The following is a 15,927-nucleotide window of genomic DNA, read 5'->3' on the forward strand; positions in this document are numbered from 1 at the left end:
TAGCAGGATGCTCATGATGATGTGGACAAGAGTCGGAACGGAACAATGACTCGGTGACGTGTGAGGCACATTTCGTGAATTACCCAGCTGGACTCGTTTAATCATATTTATTGTTGTGGGTTATTAATCGTCTGAGAGGAGTTGAGCATTTATAATGGTTTGCGCTGACACAAAGGGCCTGTGACTCAGTCGCCTGAGCCCCTGCAGTTATTTCCTGTGAGGGACCAGTGGAACAACATGAATGAGGAAGCTGTTGTTGGTGTTTTCCTGATTCATCGACCCAAGTGACTCTCTTGATTCCATTGAACACCCAACAAAATCAATGGTGACTGTAAGAAATATAGATTTATGTTGTTGATCATGAATTCACTTTTTCATTTCAAATTGTATTTGTGTCTTACGTATTATTGCTGTATGTTCCCCAAAAAGTGGGCATGTCTTCACTGGGAACCAGGCAAATTATTCTGGGTCTAAATCGGAGTGTAGATGAGATGAGGCGCTGACTCGTGTTTATACCAGAGGACTTGAGTTTATGAACCGTAAATACCAGAGATTTGGATAAAGAGATGCTTCCTTATTAAAAACATGTTTGACATTTGGGCTGATTCGCAGACACGCAGCGACTTCCTGATTTGATTTTTATTAAATTCATTCTGCGGACGGTTTAAATTATTCCACTCCGTTCTCTCGTGAGTCACAGCTGCAGTTGGAGCGGCTCTTTCATCGAGGAAATCGATTGTCGATCACCAAACATTCAATGGCTTTAAGAAATTGCTCAATTTGCGTCCCTTGTCCCACAGCACAGTCGCCATGGTTACAGTGTCGGTGGCTTCTATTGACCAGAGCGAGGGAACAATAGCCCCGTCAAACTTCACGTTATTAAACGTCGGCGGCTCAACAACAGATCTGATTAGATTCTCGCCTGCATGAGTAAGCCTGCTAATGAAAGACAACACGTCCGTGCGCTTAACTGGTGAATTCATATCAACACATTATCTATCTGGATGTTGTTCTGCTCATGATCACCTGCCTGCTTCAGCTCATCAGGCTGTTGTCAAACAAATCACTCTGTGACTTCCATCATTTTCTCTGTCTTTCTTTCTTTCTTTCGACCCTTCTTTTTACGTTCTTTCTTCCTCCCCCTTTCGTTTTCTTTTCTTCCATCCTCGTTTCCTCCATTTCATCTTTTTTCTTTGCTTCATCCTTCCTTTCCACTTCACATTTCTTGCTTCCATTCATCCTTCCCCTCTCTTCCTTTCCATTTTCTCTTTTTTCCCTCTCTCCCTTCCTCTCTCCCTTCCTCCTGTCTTTGAACTGTACAGTTATCTGTCCGTCCGACCTTCCTTCCTTTGTCTTTTTCGGCACCTTTTTCTCAATATTTTTTCTTCCTTCCTTCCTTCCCATTATTTTTCTCTGTTCCATCCTTCTTTACATTCATGTTCATTGTTGGCTCTTCTGCCTTCTTCTCCGCCAGCGTCAAGTATCTTGACGTCTTCTTCACATGTGACCTCATGAGAGGGAGAAGCTGGACCGATGTCTGAAGCAAGGCTCTTGAACTCCACAAAAAGTGCAGCGGCAGTGCAGGTTTTTGGTCCAACCAAACAAGCACAGATTGGGTAACCAATCATATGTCAGTAGAAACAAGCTCCACCAGACTGTCAATGAACTGATTACAGTCTTCAGACACCAAAAACATTTTGGAGCCCTTTGAGGACCTGTTTGGGACCCCTGATCTAAGGAGATTAGTCAGATCAACAGATGATTTTTCTGACTCAAGTTGTGAGGTCATGTGATCACCCACATGGCCCCTCCTCCTCATGAGCTTCACATCACCTGTGAGTCCTTCAGATAGTGGACACTCCTTACTTGCATTGGTGCAAATCATCCCTCCTCAGTCATTCATTGATGCACATGCCTCGTCTGGTTTGCTCTGTTTTTATCTTCCCCTCCAACTTTGTAAAACAGCTAATTAGCCAAGCAAACTTTCTCATCGAATCTGAGCAGCCTGTCCGACTGCCTCAGATAAGATTCCGTGTAGCGACATCTTAGTCTCTGCAGCAGATGTTGCTTATCTGCAACTTGGCAAGAGGCCTCGTCTCCCTCTGAACCCTCTTTCAAACGACTCTTTCTCTTTTTAAACTCTTTATCTCTTCCAGGTGAAGAAGGACTCGGTAGTGTCCTGCGTCCTGGACTCGGAGGCCGTCGCCTGGGATCGGGAGAAGAAACAGATCCAGCCCTTCCAGGTCCTCACCACGCGCAAGAGAAAGGTACGCACAAAGTGGTGGAGGAGAGACCGGCTTCATATGGGAGAGGGGAGGGATGAATTAAGAGTGTCAGGTGGAAAAAGAGTTTCAAGAGAGAAAATGAGAGTGAGATGAAGAGTCGAAGGTGGAGGAGAGGTCGATAATGGAGTGAAATGATCCAGCTGATGGACGGAGGAGGAGAGAGATGGATACCTGAGAGACAAATGGACAGAAGAGAAGCAGTGGGGTGGAGGAGAGTGTGAGATTGCTAATGTCAACAAGGTGGTCTTCACTGATGAGACGTGTCGCTCTCTCTCCACGCTGGTGCTGATGCCCGCACTCAACTCACTCAAACACACAGCAACACAACGTTGTTGTCGAGAAGTGTTAGAGTTTCGTCTTTGTGATTCTGTGCTTGTGGGTCTGTTTTGGAATAATTTTCTGTTTTTTGCATCTTGTGTTTTGTGTTCCCTTTTGAATGTTTGTGTATTGTTTAGTGTCTGTATTTTTCTTTAGCATTTGGTTTGCATGTGCATTTCTTTTCTATGAATTGTGTTTGTATCTAGTGATGGTAGATGAGGCTTCATGAAACAGTGGCCTGATTTTGAGATCCCACCAGATGCCACTGTCTGCTGTAAAATGTTTGGACTTGAACAACTATTTCAATGAAATCTCACATCATTTCTTAACCAAGAACTCCATATGGTGGCCTCTGAAAATGAGGCTATACTGATATCTCATGATACTTTTCTATTGTGTATTGCTTGTTTCTACATCAGTTTTAATTTCTGTTTCGCGTCTTATTTTTGTACATGTGTTTGTGCATGTATTTTAGTCGTCTCAGTTTTCATGTGTCTTGTGTTTCCATATTCACCCGTGCGTCATGCTTGTGTGTAGGACTGGTTTTGTGTTTGTCACATTGTTGTTCCCTGCTTGTACACCCGCCAGCGTACAGCTGCAACATCAGGCGGCGTCTTGTAAACCTCACGTTTTAACACCACTACCTGATTTTTTTCTTGTGAAACTTTCATCTGAGGATTTAAAATTTGGGATTTCATGCGCGGACAGATGGTGCAGCATTTGCTGCGAGGAATAAAAGAAAGAAATAGTCAAGAGCAGAGTCGAGATCAAGACTCCTGTGAAGGTCGTGGATAGGGATGGTAGTGATGTCATCAAAGCCAGACGAAAACCTCCTGCTAGTTTCAAGATTTGATTGACTTGTGTGTGTGTGTGTGTTAAAGTGGTGTGTCTACCTTCCTGCAGGATGTGGATGCCTCGGAGATCAAAGTTCAAGTGTGCGTGTATGCGTTCGACCTGCTCTATCTCAACGGAGAGGTGAGACCCATGGCTGATGTGCTGTCTTCAGATGGACCTGTGTGTCTGAATGTGTGTATGTGTGCATGTTCCTTCTTTGAGTCCCACTTCATAACATTCTTGTCTGTTTTAAATTTTGTCTATTTGTGTATATTTGTGTGTTTATTGTCCTCATCGTCTGGTGTACTGGTTGTTTCTGTGTGTCTTTCTGTGGTGCCTTCTCCACTTGACCTCTGAGCATGATAAAGACAAGTGTTTGAGTGTGTCGGGGATGAAGAGCGCCCCCGCTGTCCTGTCTCGTAAGAAGTGAGGACTCTTCAAGCACATTCCCTAAAAATCCGTCTGAAGAAAATGCAAATGAGCCTTGTTTCCCAAGTGGAGCCAAAAGTTGCATAATTAAACGCAGCAGCAGCTTAAGTTGCCATTCCAGAGCAGCTTTCAAGCTAATGTGGCGTTTATGCAAATGCACCGAAAACGTCTCTGCGTGGATGTTTGTCCCTTTCTGCGTTTGCTTTCTTCACTTGTGTAATTATGTCGTCGCCTTGTTTACTTAGGGGCGTCGCCCTTCTCCATGTGTCATGTTCTCACTTCCATCTGTTGCGTGCAACGCTCCGTGTGTTTCAGAAATATGAGCATGAATTCAGGTTAATTCTAATTTCAATTGTTACCTGGACAAGTGGAGCACAACCACAGTTCTCTCTAATGAGGAGCCCCTCCTCCGCCGGTTCTGAGTGCTCCTGTTGGTTCGTCATCTGACCATTGATGATGATGTTTTAGATGCTTTAAAAGGTATCTACCATAAATTCCCGACTATAGAGCGCACCAGAATATAAGCCCCACCCACTAAATTTAAGAAGGAAAGTAAGATTTTGTTCATCCGTAGGCCGCCCCGGTCTATAAGCCGTGGGTGCAGTGGTGTTGTCAGCTCTGTAGAAAGTTCAGTGGTGCTAAAAATGCATGAGGATCACTTCTAAACTAGTTTTGCAAATGGGGTCCGGCATGGAGACTGACTCAAACTGGGCAACGTTCTGAACTTGAATCATGAACTCCCCACTTCTTTTATTGACATTTAAGTGCTTAAAATGCGTTGTTTTTCGCCCGTGTGTCCGAAGTTCCAACACCACAGCAGGTCTCAGCTGCTACTTCTTGTCTCCGGTTGTCGAGGAGATCATTTTGAGTGTTTTAAGGTCAATAAAACGCCTGTGGCAGCATGACACTCTTTAGCCTGTAAAAATCCATTTATTAGCCCCTTCTTTGAACAAGCTGCAAGGTTCAAGTAGGGGCTTATAGTAATTATATCGATAAAATAAATGTAGAGCAATAATAGTGGGTTCAACAAAACAGTGCTGTGCTCAGTTTTTGACTTAAAATCTCAGTGTATTGCAACCAAAGTCATGTGCTGGGTCTGAGTTGCAGGAAGTAGGGCTGCAGATTATTGCACTACATGGTGGTATTACAAAGTACGTCGCTCAAAGCAAATTGTGTCGAGGGTTTTCTCTGTAGCTTTTTAGCAGGATTGAACAAGAATGTGTTATTAAATAATTGTCCATTAAGTGAGATTAGCACAGTGTTCTCGCCTCGTCCTGGTCGGCTCCCCGCAGGGTTTATCTCCAGAGTTGGCAAAATAACACGTTGAAGCTCACGTGTGTGCGTTCCATCCAAAAGTGCCGTCGGTGTGAGTTTCCACTTGAGACTGGTGGATTCCAGAAAATGTAGCTGCAACCATGTTTTCATCTTGTGTTTGTGTGTGTGCAGTCTTTGGTGCGGCAGCCGCTGAGTCGCCGCCGCGAGCTTCTGAAGGAGAGCTTCACCGAGGTGGAGGGGGAGTTTGTGTTCGCACGATCCATCGACTCCGACAACACTGACACCATCGCAGAGTTCCTGGAGCAGTCGGTCCGAGGTGCGACACGCACTCAATCTTACACTGAAACTGGACTGACAGTGTCTCAGTTTGGATGCGTTTGTGTGCTTGTCCTTGTTCCACCCCAACATGTGTCTGTTGTGCTGAATGATTTGTGTTTGACTGCAGGCTTTTTTTTTTTTTTTAAATGTGTATGTGATGCTGACTGTTAGCCCATTAGCTCCATCTGTTTCCGAGTTATTCATATGAAACGCTCCTCCGGTCTGCACAGACTCGTGCGAGGGCTTGATGGTGAAGACACTAGAGAAGGACGCCACGTATGAAATCGCCAAACGCTCTCACAACTGGCTCAAGGTGAGTGTGTGTGTCTCACTCCAGGGCCTGGCACTAACTCACCAGCTGGACACTCGCATCGTAAATCGGCGACATCAGTCCGTCTTCTGTGACAAACACGTGAACCTCAGTGCGCAGTGACCTTCTGAGTCTTGACAGGTTCATCACTTCCCACAGAAGCGACACACTGCCTGGTTTATCTAATCATTTGTGCTGCAGTGGAGAGATGGCTGACAACAGGATCTCAACTAGGCCTTCAACGTGACATAGTTTGTGATGAAAACGCAAACATTTTTATTACAATCTTCATCAGCTTTTTAGCCTCAATTCAATCTTATTTCTATATTAATTTTGTTTTCGCTCGTAATGTTCCTAAAAATGATTAGAGATCAACAAAGTTGCGTTCAAGTGCTGTCAAAGTCAGGAAATTTTGGCAGTTCATAATTGATACATTGATACTTTACAGTCTGATCGCTTTGCAAATGTTATCTTGAAGCCTATCCCATCTACTTGGGTGTGATACATACAATAATAATAATAATAATAATAATAATAACATATTGGATTTGACTGACTTTTTGAGGTCCTATCACTACATAAAGTAGATATCATTTCATGCTTGAATGTCACATTTGTCAACATTTAGGATCTTGTGTATGAAAAAGGTGTCTCTTTTATTCCCCCCTTTTTATTTTTTTAGTTATATTTTTGTCTTGTCAAAGGAATATTTTGAAATTAAATATTAAAACTTTTGAGTTTGTAAACTGACAAATTGTCATGATTAATAAGTATCATTTGAATTTTTTTTCTTCTCAAAATCTATATATTCTAAAATACATGCAACATACAATACATATTCTTTCCCTTTAGCTTGCTCAAGCTATCAGTTGGGGATCAGCCATGATGCGCTCGCTGTGGGCTGACGCGTTGCTGTGCCTACCTTAGTGCGACATCCCCTCTGTGTTGACACCATGTGGTCAGATACCAGTGTTTTCGTTTTGTTTGTTTGCTGAGATGTTCTTCTGTGGACCATCCAGCTGAAGAAGGACTACCTGGAGGGCGTGGGCGACACCGTGGACCTGTGCGTGATCGGAGCCTACCTGGGCAAAGGCAAGAGGACGGGAACCTACGGAGGCTTCCTGCTGGCCTGCTACGACGAGGAGAATGAGGAGTTCCAGTCCGTCTGCAAGGTTAGTCTTCAAGTCAGTGTTCTAAAGATACGAGCACGTGCTGGTCCTTTAAGCTGCTGTGTCTTACCCTTCATTCCACTTCTGGAGTTGAGTGCTTGCTGAGCTTGATGAAATACGCCGAAATATAAAAAGACTTTAAGCCGAGTGCCCTGCGAGGTCCTGGGTGTTATATCTGTCGATGGAATGTTCTGCTATGAACCGGCGATGCAATTACACTCATGATTTACTGATTATGAGCCGCTGAACGCAGGTGACTCACACTCGAAAGTCTCGACACTGACGTGCAGCAGCGTTCACTCTGTAAGGCTCAATTCTAAAATAGCTTTTAGTCACTTCAGTGCGAGTCTGAGCTTTTCTCAGTTGTCGTCTTAAGTCGTGTCAAACACTCGCCATATTTAGCTTCTGATGTTACGCCGAGCCCCGATGTCTCGCTGTCGGCTTTCTTCTCCTGCAGAGCTGTGATCAGCAGCAATACACTGCTGACTGTTTTAGGTGTGTGCAACCACATCGTCTTATTGTGCGCCGTGTGTGTACGAGCTGTCACTGCTCCTGTGTGCAAAGGAGAGAATCAAGGTTGTATGGATCTGAGGGAATATGTGCGACGTCTCATCAGCGTGACAGAAAACATAAACAGTCAGTTTCGCAATCTTTAAATACAGTTTGAAGGTGTGTACAAATCTCTGTGTGTGTATATGGACAGTCGTGAAGTAAAAATTTGAGGTGAGAGATGATATTTCATGTGGTTTGAGATCTGTTTGTTGTTGGCTGGATTTTTTTCGTTTTTGACTTTTTCCTCTCACCTTCCATTTTAACACCCCCCCTTTTTTACCCCCCACTTTATATGTATGTATTTTTTAATTTATCTAGATTTGCTTAAGTAGAAACAAGTTACTTTTGTGCATTATTGCCAGTGAAAATCATTGTATTTTTGTTTCTTTAAATGAAATTATTTATCAGTCACTTTTTTTTTATGTATGGTAGACTTTTTTTTGTCAGTTTTTTTGTTTAAGGTTTTTCTTTTTTTAACTTATTCACTTGAATTTCTCATTTTTGTTTTTCTGTATTTATATTTTACACTTTATAAATAGAACTAAACAAAAATTTTGTCTTAATTATATAACCATGTTTTTATTTTATTTTGCTATTATTCTTGTTATGAATTCAGAACAACATATTTATATTCATAATTTACTACTTATCCCAAGTATATATTCTTGGCATTTAATTAATACACACGTTTCTCTGTCTATCCTTGTAGGGACCGCTCATTGCCTCCCCAGCCTCTCACCCTAAACCTAATCCAAAACAAATGACTGACCTTGACCAGGCCTCTGAACCAAACTGAAACCCAAATATGACCCTTTTTACCCTCAAATTAAAGCTTAACTTTGTGGAGACCGGCAAAAACGCCCCCACAGGGAGGTGTTTTGTCAAAAATAGGTCCCCACAAGGACAGATAAACAAGCACACAATTACACAGAGGTATGCAAATTGTGCTCATCTATTTACCTTCTTTTGTTTTAATATTCAAGACCAACTGCATGTGAAGTACTTGCTATAGTTCTGTTTCAACTTCTGCTGTCACGGAAGAGTGAAAGCTCGGAAAAGACACGTCCTTAAGAGTAGTGTCTCTCCTGCATTAGCCTGTTGCTCTGACTCACTCCTGCACTGACCAAGGCCGCCTTCCAACAAAATCACTCAGTGAGACATTTAGGGACGATTCCTGCAGAGCCGCGATCTTTCAGGTCACACGGGGGACAGCAAAAAAGCTTTTAGGAAGAGGGTTGTTGAAAGAAAGAATCCATTTGAAGCGTCAGTTAACGACACGTGTAATTACAGAGTCTCATTAGAGTGCTCGCAGTGAGAGGGGAGAATGCTTTTTTTTTTTTTTCTTCTTTCGAAGATGAAGTTTGAGTCAACACAGACTCTGACAAAATATTTCTCTTCTTTCCCCCCCTCATTCGTCTGACACGTCGCTCCAGGATGTTTGAGGTAAAACCCAAATGTGGGTTAAACTCCTGATTTGGAGACAAAAGGGCCTCAGAACTGATATGATGATCCTGGTTTTTCAATGTAACAGGGAGCGTTAGGGGTGTGCAGATGACTGGGCTACTGAGGCGCGGCGCTGACACCCGCCACGAACAGACATGAATAATTGAACGTTTGTGCTGTAAGATTGACACATGATTGCGGCGTAATTCATGTGCTAATATTTCCTGCAGCAGCGCGGTCCTCCGTGTACGGTAGCCAAATTGTGTTTGTGTCATCTAAAATTGCTTTTCAAATCCACGGGGGACGGACGTACATAAATAAAAAACATTACCGGAACATTCGCGAGGACTTTTCTGAAAAGACTGCGGAGGGAAATGTCACTTCTCTAGATTCTGCTGCAGTTCAATAAGATGGATTCAGTCATTCAGCATGATTCCACGCTCACTATTTTACCTCCATGTTCTTCTAATGAACACGGCTGTTCATCACACTCTAGACAAATGTACGACTGTGTTCTCTCAACATTTGTTGGAGAGAAGTGAGTGTGAATAATCTGTCAGCAAAATTAAAATGTTGAAATCAAACTGTGAAAAAGACAACAGAACACAGGCAACCAAGACTCGATGTTTGAAAAAATGAAGCAGAAGGCTAAGTTTTGACGTTTACTTACTGTAATTTCTGTACTGTAAGCTGATACTTTTTTTCTTGCTGTGTGATTCCTGCAGCTTATACAACGTCGTGGCTAATATATGGATTTTTACTGGCTAAAGTGCGTCATACTGCCAAAATATTGAGCCGTGTCACATCAAACTGATGAAATCACAGGTGTTTTATTGACCTTAAAGCGCTGAATGTGCTGCCAACAGAGCTGATCTCCTGGAGGATAGGAGACGAGCTGCAGCAGCTAAGATCAGCTCCGGTGTCGGAACTTGCAACACGCGGACGAAAACAGCACATTTTGAGCACATTAAGGTCAATAAATGATATGAGGAGTTCATGATTCAAGTTCAGGACATTGCCGTGTTTGTTCTTCATATGTCTGGTCGGAATGCGCGACTTCAGGTCCTTGAGCAACGGACTTTTTTATTTTTTCTTCATTTATTATGAAGTTTCTTTTGGGATTTTTCCTCAAACGCAGAAAACCGTCATGTTCAAGTTCACCTCCATGATGCTGTTATGTGTCATCTGTTAGTTTTGATGTTTCCACTGCTCTTTAATACGTTTGAAGGCGTGGGGGCTCTCATTCAAGCCATGGCGGGGTGCCACCATGGTGGAAACCCTGGTGAGTCTTACTCCTGTTGTGCTCTGAGCTGACTCTCCTGACAGTCTGATCGCAGCTCCTGTGCCTCACTGTGCAGTGGTTGAGGTCGCGCTTTACACCACACCAGTACACAGCAGCTAGTCCTGGGACTGGATCTGCACTGACCTTAAAAAGTGCACCCGCTACTGAGCGATGTCAACAATGTGATGGAATAACTTGCTGTTAAATATGATAAGAAGAGTTGCTCAGAATGTGTAGAAGAAATAAGAGGAGATAATTGGGATGGATTTGTTTCATACCGCAGGTCAAAATAAAGAATGTTTCCCACGTCACTGCAGGAGCAGAAATGAAAACCTTCAGTATTTTCCTCGGATGTTTATTCAGAGACGCCTTCTGTCATGTTTGGAGAATATGTTTGTAGGCTGCTGGATCTCTGCGGCTCCTGCGATTAGGATTTCTCTCGGCCAAATTGGCACCAAGGGAGTCTCTTTTTGGCCGAATGGATGAAACGAATCTAAAAATGTGTCACAGTTTGAAGTTTAACATCCCTGTGGTGAAAGCGAAGAAAGCCTGCTGCAGAATCCCCTGACTGGCGTCTCTGCGAACACACCGCATTTGCATGAGACACCGGCATTTTTACATTTTCCTTTTCTGGGCTTGTCAACCTGTTAGGTGATCTCTCTGTCTCGGCGGGTTCAGGCCTTTTGAGAGCTGACATGACGCTGCAGGCGAAGAAGGCAGACAAGAATTGTGGGGTGAGGGGGGTGCTGTGGGAGGCAGCTTTGCTTTGCCGTTCTGCTGCCAAATGTGTGCTTTCTCACCTCCGGGAATATGTGAGTGTGTATCTGTCTCATCTGCTTTTGTGTCTTTCAGATCGGAACCGGCTTCAAGGATGAAGATCTGGAGCAGCATTACAAGTTCTTAAAGGTAGGACGTGACAAGTGTGAGTTGAAGACCCCAACACTTGTCCCCCCTTCCTCTGGCTTCTCCTGAGCTGTTCACGGTCCACAGACTCAGGAAGTGAATATTCGCAGGTGAAAGCTGAATCCATTTTTAGACATCATTTACTCTCTGTCGTCTCATAGCTTCAGACTTCCAAGAGAACCAAGACCATGACTCAAATATTCACTCAGATCTTCTAACGGCGATGAGCAACTCATTTCTGTCATCTATTATCGTTGTTGTTGTCGGCAATTATCACTGTTGTTATCGCCATTATCGTCGCCTTAAATGACTATCATCCTTACCTAACGTCGCCAGACATTGTCGCATATTACTGCTGTCATGGTTGGCCTCTAATAGTTGTTTTTGTTGGCTCCTAAAGCTATTGCCATTGCCATTGCCAAGTCTGGTGTTGTTGTCTTCGCCACTTATTTTTTGCAACATTTTTTGCCGCATATTGCCATTCTCAGCCCCCTATATAAGCCCTCTACTACTGCACATTGTCATTTTAGAAACTCAACAATAGACAGAAGGCCCAGCTCAGCGAACAGTTAGATTGCTTCGCATGTAATCGTAGAACTGGAGTAACCTCCAGGTAACTATTATTTCTATTTCGCTCTATGCTCCGCCCTCTAACGGACTTCACTATTAGGTCTATAACCTAAGCGAAGGCTTTAGGGATGAGTTTCCTCCCAGCTGGGACTCAGAACTGTGTCCCCACGAGGAACCCATCCCACCTGACCTCATGCGCTGAGGATGAGGTCTGGGATTGAAGCGGGTCAGTCTTTTATGTTTGATGGATTTGTCACTGATAGTTGCTGTTGCCATCAGCTGTGATGGTTATCATTTACCTGGTCTTATTTTGCTATTGCAGTCAAATGTTAACATGTTGTTGTCACCCGTGTCATCACGCAGGGTGTTACTTATCTGTGTCGTTGTTTCCTCCTTGTTTTTTCTCTACAGTATTGTTGTCACAATAGTCATTGTTATTTTTGTCATTATGTCGAGTCCTGCACTGCCTCTTTATTGGTCATCTCTTTCCAGGTTCTTTATGATCCTGGTTATTATCCACCATCACCGCTATTGATATTACTGTTATTATTGTCCCGCCATCAACAGTTTACTCATTACACTCATCACTTGGTGTTTTCGTGGGCTGTTCTGACACTGAAGATCAATAACTCCCCGCCTGTCCTCCGTCACTGTCCTTCTCATCGATGAGTGTCGTGATGACAGTCGGCAGGAACAGGTTTCTCTGGGAAGTAAATATGAGCCGAGGCTGTGAAACCACTTCATTTTCCTCCCGTAATGAAATTCCGAAGCAGAGTTTTCCCAGTTCACTCTTGAAGAGGTTTGTTTCTGAGCAGCTGCCTCTCAACAGCCCAGGAACGAGAGCCGGGACCGAAGTGGGACAGCCTTATCGGGCTATTCAGAACCGCTTTAAGTGGAGGCTTGTGAATATGCGCCGTTTCATAAGAATCTGTGGAGCCGGCTGATGTTGGACTTTGATTCCCAACGGCACAAACTGCTGCCTGCTGCAGGATCGCAGTCTTAACTGTGATTGAAAATACCTTGTAACCTTTATTCCCCAGTCCAATCGGGCCGGGCTCTGTAGTGCAACGTAATGAAGCCCTCCACCTGAAAGTGATGGATGGTGAATTAGGCCGCGCGGCTGGTGGAGCTAAGTTGCTTTGCTTGCAGAGCTGCCGGCTGAAGGGGATCCAGGCGGGAACAATCGGCTCTGGAAACACTCTTCTGGGTGGTGTGTTGTAATCAGACGCAGGATTCCGGCATATTCTGCTGCAGACGTATAAATCGTGTTATACGACGCTGACTTGTGTCTCAGTGCTGAGCTGGGAGCTTCACAGACCTGCTCCGAGAGTCTGAGAGCATGTCCAGCTGCTGGGGAGGATGATTAGGAAGCTGAGAGGAAACCATATTTCAAACTGAACCGACCCGTTCATACTGAACCAGTTAACTGTATCATGTGACTGGAGTCATTCCTGTTGACAATTTCTGGGGACACACTCATTGAAGGGGCTCAATTGCTTAGAGGAGCGGCAAAGCTCCTCTCAGTTCAAGACCATGGTTCTCCCTTGCAGAGGTCCTGCCCAGGTTCCACGGGAGGGAGCTCATGTCTTTTGAGGTCTTTTTCATGGAGATGGACAGATGGATGTGATGCGGTCATGTGTGTCCAGTCTTGAGGAGCCAAAGGCAAAGCCTTGTGTCACCTGGACGAGTGAGGTGTTCAACTTGGAGGAGGCCCTGGGGCAAGCCTTGGTCAGTCTGTAACATAATGTGTCTGAGTTGACCTGGACCTCCTCTGGTTCACCTTGGAAGAACCACAGGAGATTTCGTTTCCAGGGTGAGGACAACATTGGCCTCTTTACAGCAGCTGCTGCCCCCACGATATGATCCTGTATCGGAAGAAGATGGATGCCTTAAAAAAAACTGCCTGACTTTTCATTCTTGGAACTGGCATCGGAGTTCCTGTAGAAGTGAAGTGACAATCAGTGTTTGGACCTGTTCTGGAGTCTGTGTGTGGTTCTGTTCCAGCTGCTTTTATGCTAAAAAGTCTCCCAAAGGCTTCCTAATCTCTGTTGCCTAGCGACCACTTTGACCTCAGTATGCTGTTATGTGGACTCTATCATAAGTGTATCACTCAAGCTTTTAAGTTTCTACACTGGAATCGTTTTTTTGCCCAATTTCTGGTCCTTCATGGTCATATAGTCGAGTGAGGATGTCTGTGATCTTTTGAAAGTGTTGATCCAGATGTGTTTTTTTTTAATTTATTTTTTATTTTTTATATGTACCACCCACAAGTTTTGGCTGTTCTGCCTGTGCACAAGCGTCACTTGACCGAGGAATAATAAGAAAATACAAAATCTGTGCCGCAGCATTTCCCAGTGTCCACACAACTGCGTCGCCGTCCACGAGCCGCCATCGCTCTTGTTGTGTTTTGACAAAACACTGGTGACACCTACGCTGGCAAATTAAATGCCTGTGTCAGAGTTTACAAGACACAGTTTAACGTCAGTGAAGTCGATGGGAACGGAGTAGGAGTGTGGAGGCGGAGGCCAGAGTTTCTTTCTTCCACATGTAGAAGTGAAAACCGATGTCTTTCGTATGGAGCCGGAATCGATCCAGATTTGTTAGTTATGCATGAGATGGGCTTATTGATTGGAAATTTAAGTGCTGCAGGTGAACGTTGTGGGTGCACCCCAAAAATTGACTTGTTTAAAGAGGTACTTTTGGTGGAGAAGCGTCTACAACCATCCGTTTTTATAAACAAGGTTGTGGGGGCAGCAGCTGACATGAAGAGATCCAGACAACTGCAGTTACCTGAGAGATTCTCCAGCTATCGTGGGTTTGCCCTGGGGCTTCCTCCGATCACCTCACTATTGAGACGAGATGCCTGAGCCACTTCAACTGTCTTCTTCTGATGAGCAGAAGAAACTGTTCCTCCATCGGTCGTCTCTTTGATGAACATGAGTGAGGATTCAGTCTCCTTGTTCATTACATCACTTCTCTTTCCGCAGGAGCACATTCTTCCCAAACCTCGCGCCTACTTCCGCTTCGACCCGTCAGCAGAGCCAGACGTGTGGGTCGACGCTGTGCAGGTCTGGGAGGTGAAGTGCGCTGACCTGTCGCTGTCACCCGTCTACAAGGCCGCCATGGGACTGGTGAGTGCAGCCACTGCGTCGTGTTCCTGCTGATAAACTCTCCCGGTTCTGGTCTGGTGCGCCACTTGATGAGTCATAATCACCAGCAGAGATGACGCGCTAATGGAGTCACCTTCATATGTCTAATCAAGGAAGCGACGTGAGCCTCCCGCATGCCTGCATGTGCCGTTTTCTTTGCAGCTCCACATCTTGTTAACGCTGCACTTGACATGCCTGACAGGATCTCATGTTTTCATGACCCGCCTGGGGTTGGTAGGGGATATGGCTCATAAAACTAGGGAAGAAATGGTGGTCAAGAATGGTATGAAATGAAATGGGAATGCCAAGAGGTCAATCTTCAGAAATGGTACTCGCAAAGAAAAAAAAAGGCTTGACTTAAGCATGAATAAATGGAGGAAGAAAAAAACATATACAAGAAGGAGAGGGTGCGGGGAAAGAATGTATAGGCCAATATGAACGGGTGAAATGTTGCAAGAAAAGTGGACGAAGGGTCCACAAGAAAAGTGGAAAACAGATTTGCAGTGGAGAAAAAAAGGATCAGTAAGATACGGGAGAATAGTCAAGTGAAAACAGGAGAACAGTCCGGATGAAAGGGAGGAAGAGTCTGGAGGAAAGAGGAGTCTTGATAAGAGAGAGGAAGAGTCCAGAGGAAAGGGAGGAAGAGTCCGGAGGAAAGAGAGGAAGAGTCCAGAGGACATAGAAGAGGAGTCCGGAGGAAATGAAAAGCCTTGGTTGCACAATTCATAACTATGAACGGAGAGACGTGAGCTCATCACACCTCTTGTTGTGCTCATTATCGGGTGATTGACGTCCTAAAATGAGCTTCTGAAGGTGATGAATAATCTGCTCTCACCCAAACACTCCAGTCTGCTCCCTCTGATCTCTCCTGTCTGTTTATCATCCATATTGATTGTAAATTTCATCTTCAAGAGTGTTTGAAGTAGACGTTTGCTCTGTGCTCCTCAGGTGGATCCCGAAAAGGGCATCTCGCTCCGGTTCCCACGTTTCCTGCGGATCAGAGACGACAAGAAGCCCGAGGACGCCACCTCTGGATCTCAGGTACATCAAATCCCACGCTAAGAGGAATCGTCTGGAGGCGAGTGAGCAG

At 44.5% G+C, this 15,927-nt stretch overlaps 1 protein-coding gene across 1 annotated transcript in view; it reads left to right on the forward strand.

The window, feature by feature from the left end:
• The window catches only part of lig1 (ligase I, DNA, ATP-dependent), a 43,914-nt gene that overhangs the window by 25,413 nt on the left and 2,574 nt on the right, over positions 1–15,927 (forward strand). Inside the window, exons 19-26 of the mRNA XM_053883819.1 lie at positions 2,157–2,267; positions 3,507–3,578; positions 5,313–5,457; positions 5,690–5,772; positions 6,789–6,941; positions 11,068–11,121; positions 14,676–14,819; positions 15,786–15,878. Coding sequence (XP_053739794.1) covers positions 2,157–2,267; positions 3,507–3,578; positions 5,313–5,457; positions 5,690–5,772; positions 6,789–6,941; positions 11,068–11,121; positions 14,676–14,819; positions 15,786–15,878 — 855 coding nt within the window. The remainder of the gene's footprint in view (positions 1–2,156; positions 2,268–3,506; positions 3,579–5,312; positions 5,458–5,689; positions 5,773–6,788; positions 6,942–11,067; positions 11,122–14,675; positions 14,820–15,785; positions 15,879–15,927) is intronic.

The sequence above is a fragment of the Synchiropus splendidus genome, chromosome 13 (genome assembly GCF_027744825.2).
Source record: "Synchiropus splendidus isolate RoL2022-P1 chromosome 13, RoL_Sspl_1.0, whole genome shotgun sequence".
NCBI classification, from domain to species: Eukaryota; Metazoa; Chordata; class Actinopteri; order Syngnathiformes; family Callionymidae; genus Synchiropus; species Synchiropus splendidus.